This window comes from Echiichthys vipera (assembly GCF_963691815.1).
Source record: "Echiichthys vipera genome assembly, chromosome: 8".
Lineage (NCBI taxonomy): Eukaryota > Metazoa > Chordata > Actinopteri > Perciformes > Trachinidae > Echiichthys > Echiichthys vipera.
The window spans coordinates 14,688,599-14,693,804 of record NC_139833.1 but is presented as its reverse complement, the minus strand read 5'-3'; the positions used below and the strand labels follow the sequence as shown (position 1 = coordinate 14,693,804).

Below are 5,206 nucleotides of genomic sequence, written 5' to 3'. Positions count from 1 at the left end.
CCCTTCTTACATATTTAATAATTATTACAATTGCTTATAATAACAATAATGATAATGTATCAATAGTAATTAAGTGTATTATCAATTACATACTATATGAATTAGACCATAGACACATATTTAACCATAGACTCACCCAAGGCATTTTTAGACATGCATACAGACGTATGTTTACATAAAACTGGCATACAAGTCATATGTTTGAAGTTACCTAAAAAATAAATAATATTTAACCATTGTTTGTCAACCATCCCCTTCATCCCTTTACATTGTGAAAAGTATTTTGAACTGGTTCATGTTTGGACATTGCTTCCACAACACAAAAAGTATTTCTGGTCGTGCGGACCCTTTGTACCTTAAAATGTAATGTTATTCTGAAATTATAACCCTCCACTCGCTCGTTGAAGTATTTTTGTATATTGTCAGGTACGTTTTTATTTTTGGCCCTAAACAATAGCTGTGCTGCTTAAAATGCAACAAGATCTGCTAAATTTAATAATTCGGACAGTAAGACTAATGGATTAGTGTGATCCAAATACCTGACATTGTGAATAATGCGTATTGCTCTTTTTTCTTTTTTTTACTGAATGTAGGGAGCTTTTATAGTTCTTGCCCCAGACTTCTGCACAGTTATTAAAATAGGGTAAGATTAATGAACAGTAGAGAATGCGGATTGATTTGTGATCCTGCTTAACCTTCTGTAATACAGAAATGCTGTCTGACAGTTTGGATTGTACATGTTTAATGTGTTATTTCCAGCTGATCTATCACCCATTATAACTCCAGGAAATGTATTTTCATGAACTTGAAATTTCAACAGCATTATCTATATATTTACTTGTGTATTTGTTCTGCAATTACTGAATAACATTATTTTGGTTTTGCTTAAGTTTAAGGATATTTTGTTTCTTTCAAAGCATGTTTGCCCATTTCTTTTATTTTGTCCTGTAGATTTTTTAAATTCTCCCCAGAACAAAAAAATATTTGTCGTCTGCAAACAATACCAGTCTCAAGGCATTTGGACACATTACAGATATCGTTTATATACATAATGAATCATTTAGGACCCAACACTGACCCCTGGGGGACACCACAAGCAATTTACAAAGATGTAGAACTGCAGCTGCCCAGCTTCACAAACCGTTGCCTGTTATTTAAATCACATTTTATCCAACCCAGTATTAGACCTGTGATGCCATCTTTGTTGGACATTTTTTTTTTTTTTTTTTTAACAGTGCCCAAAAGTTGTTTTTCATCTACTGCCATCAGAAACAAATAAATTCTTATACATTTCTCCAGATGTCCCTGGAGCATGGATTTGTTTAGCCAGGTCTGGTTCAACATTTACAAAGAAATGATTAAAGCTATTAGCTACAACCTCCATGTTATATTTTCTTTGTCCTTATCAATAAAATATTTACGGTAATTTGTTTTCCCTGTGTCATTTCTGGTGATGCTATTAAGTATACTCCATATTCTTTTATTTAGATTGTTTTTGTTATCTAATATTTCCTTATAATAATCTTTCTTGCTTTCTCTTATAAGTCAACGTATTCTTGTACTTTTTATATTTATTTTCTGAATCTTTAGTTCTGTCTTATGAAATTTCTGTCGAGGTTTTTTTGCAGGCATATTGTAATCCATGGACATTTAGTATTTATTTGTTTTCTGATATATTCTTTGATTGGACTGTTTTTAAAATAGTGACTTAAACCTAGTATTCCTTTTTCATAAGCACTATCAATGTCTCTTTTTTGGTTTATTAAGTCCCAATTTTGCGCCAGTAAGTCCTTTTTATTGAATTGAGAGCTTCCTCCAGTCTCACTCGTCTATGAAGACTGGCAAATGGTCGCTTATATCAGTGATTAATAATCCACTTACTGGATTGTTTTTCGATGTCATTGTTGAATATATCGTCATTGAGTGTAGCACGAGAAGTAATTCTACTGGGTCTGGTGATTTTTGGAAATAGTCATACTGTACATTGTGTTGACAAAGTCTTCGGTAAGGTTGTGTTGATTGGGATTTAGTAGGTTGAAATCTCCACATAAAAAAACTGCTTTGCTACTTGTTATTGTAAACATGGTTACCATCCAGCCCCTGAAGATTTCAATGCTTGACCCCAGTGACTTATATATGCAGCTAATGATATTTATACTGTTGAATATTTCTATGGTCATGCATTCCAGCAAATGTCAACCACAGTTGTCATATCATCTAATATTCTATAGTTGTATCCACCTATAATGCTACCATACCTCCACCCTTAATTTTTTCTGCTCATGTCATTAAGGTCGTATCCCTCCAACTTAAAGTCGTTTCCTTTTCCCGGTTGATCCATGTTTCAGATAATGCAAGACGTTGAATGGTTGTGAAAATTTGTGTGAATACTCTTTGACGTTATTGAAATTCACGTAGAGGTTCCTGCTGTTGAAGTGGATAATCGATAATTTGCCTTTTGATTTAATGTTCTGATTATACTGTTTATCAGTGTAGTAGCAACATATGTTATTGTTGTTAGATATGGAGTAGAAGTTATTGTCCGGGTATCATGTTCCAAATCCTGTTGATTATCTGTGTATTCAAAGGTTCGTAGCTCCAGTTGTTTCTGCTCGCCTACTATTTTAGTTAATTGGCTGGTGTTTCCAAATGTGAATGAGTGAGCTCCTTTAGTCGTGGTTGTGTATAGACTTTTACCGCCCATCCAGTTTGATGATCATTGGCGTTTGTCCAGGTCTGCAATGTCGGCTTCCTCTGGTGTTCCGTTTAACTTGAAGAAGATTGCAGTTTGCAGTTCAGGTGTTAAGTATTATTTTCTGTTTCGTGAGATGATGTGCTTGTCGTGCTATGTCAGCACTGTGTTTTATCAGATGCTCATTCATGAACACGTTTGTTCCCTTCAGACATCTTCCTTGTTTTAGTACACAAATATTACGCCATAAAACAGTGGACAACATTTTATTTTGTAAATGTATGGAATGTTTACAGAGGGAATGTGATAGAGTGGTAGAGATTTAATAACTGGAAACCAAGTCTCACAAAACTCAGTAGGTTGATGTGATCAAGCCGCATTAGTTATAAACTTGATGGGAAAAGAATCAGTCTTTGGCCACAGCGTCTGCATTGGTGCATTAATTCCATATTAATCCACTTCCCCAAGCATTTCTTATCAAAATGTCCTCCATCTGCTTCACATTTATGTGACTGAGAAGCACTTCTGTCCCTAGGAAGTGCTGACCGTGGAGCCTTTGAGCCAGTGCAGCAAGCTGTGGCGATTTAAACTGGACAACAGCCTCACCAATACCCTTACCATTGCTGCCATGCAGTAAGATGATATTATCCTTCCTCAGTTTGTATTTGCTGAACAGCATTTTTATTTGATTTTTCTGTACATCTGCTGGCATGTTTCTTACAAACAGGCATGCCTGCGCTGCTTGGTCTGCGCTCATGCTTGGTGATTCTTTTGTCCCAACTGGATGCAATCTCGTTCCATTTGGTCTCTTCTTCCTGAGCATCTTCGGGCACTGCTTAAGACTCCTGGGAAGGGTTTCGGCCATCATGTCCCTCATCATTGTTTTAGTGATCGATGAGACCTCAATGGCATCAGAGCCCACATGGCAGCCACTGAGATTCATTGCATAGTCGTAGTCCTCAGTGCGCTTAAAAAAAAGAAAAGCGGTGTCTGTTCTGTTGCCTTCCTTGTCGAGCAGATGTAATACATGATTATGTGCAAGGTGTGGACACCCAAGCAATTCTTTTATTTCAGTCTTGGTCATGTTTTTGGGTAGATTCCTGACCATGACAGTGTACTCCACAGTTGGTGATAAAACAGCTGTTGAGTCACTGTTAGGTCTTGGCTTCTTTGGTGCTTTAGATGGCGACTGGTGGACGGAGCGCCTCTTGACCTGCAGTGCAGACGGGTCTTTTTGTTTTTGATTTGCAGTTTCCCTAAGAGGATTTTGCATAGGTTGCACATTGTTCTCAACATCAAAATATTTTATTTTGTCCTTTTTCAACATACATTCCTGCAGCGCACTGGTCCACATCTTCTCAGTTGCTGCACGTACCTCCACACAGATGGAGCCCAGTGGCTTTTGGTTGAAGAGAAGAGCATCCGATGCATCCTGCATGTCTGCAAACTTCACAAGACAGGCGTGGCTGCGTCCCAACTCAACATTGACTATAGCTTCCTGTACCGTCAACCCTTCAAAAAAATGGCAGATGACCTCTTTCGTAGTTGAGGTCGGCAGACCAAATAGCCTAACATAGCCTGGCCCCGTGTCCAGAGTTTGCCTTGATGTCCTCGGGTCCAACACAACTGTGTTGTCCGTTTTGGGGAGGTCACCTGTTGGCACTGGGTCATTGTTTTGTCTTTGGAGGGTTGACTGGAGACCTTGTAGGACCGTACAAACCCCAAGAATAAAGGCAGTATTGGTATCAAGCGAGTTTGCATTTAAAGTTTGTAGATTTGAATTATCAGGATGAAGAGGCTTTGGCAGCTCTGCAGTGCTGGGACCAAGAGGCCTTCCAGTAGGTGGTGGTAGATTTGCAGTATTGGGAGGACTTGCATTAGAAGGAAGCACATTTGCATCCGGATGCTTCTGCACAGCACGTGGTGTGGGGGAAGTTTTCTTTCTCTTTAACAATGACTTTAGTTTGTGCTCTGTCTCTGCCAAGCTGCTTATGTGAAGAGAAACCTTAGACCCTTTGAGGAACTTTCCGGTGAACCGCATGGCAAGCTGGGCATCTTTTGCGCTGGTGAATGCAATAAAGGCCTCTCTGAGCTTTCCTCCAACTATGAACACTCCACCATCAGGTATGTGAAGGTGTTCAAAGAATGTCCTTATATCTTCAGTTCCCGCCTTCACATTAAGGCCTTGCAGTCGCAGGATTATGGTCATTTTTCTCTCACCGGTCAAGATGTCTGAAAATTAAGACAATTGTTAAAAAAAAAAAAAAAAAAAAAACACTCACACGTGTTACATAGACTTCGAGATATTCAGGAAGAAAATAAACACGTGCGTCACAGCAGCTCCGAAGGGAAGAAGTTTTCTACCTCACTGAAATGCGCACAAATACTCACCACATGTGGATGCAATGCATAACTGATAACACGTGTTTTTTACGAGCGTTGTTGCTGTTGTCTCGATTCAAGTTTTCCGTGATAACGTCCTGAAGGAGTGGTCACCCCCTGCTTGCAAGTTAC

General features: G+C 38.7%; 1 protein-coding gene across 1 annotated transcript; it reads right to left on the bottom strand.

Moving 5' to 3' along the window:
- Positions 1 to 3,015: 3,015 nt before the first annotated feature.
- rbm12ba (RNA binding motif protein 12Ba) lies at positions 3,016 to 5,206 on the bottom strand. The gene is made up of 2 exons (XM_083918024.1): positions 5,084 to 5,206; positions 3,016 to 4,924 (listed from the first exon to the last, which is right to left on the bottom strand). Exon 2 carries the CDS (start codon positions 4,899 to 4,901, stop codon positions 3,132 to 3,134), a length of 1,770 nt encoding a protein of 589 aa, XP_083774150.1. The 5' UTR covers positions 4,902 to 4,924; positions 5,084 to 5,206; the 3' UTR covers positions 3,016 to 3,131.

Excerpts from the sequence above, each read along its gene's own strand:
- rbm12ba (XM_083918024.1), bottom strand. The coding sequence starts at position 4,901 with ATGACCATAATCCTGCGACTGCAAGGCCTTAATGTGAAGGCGGGAACT.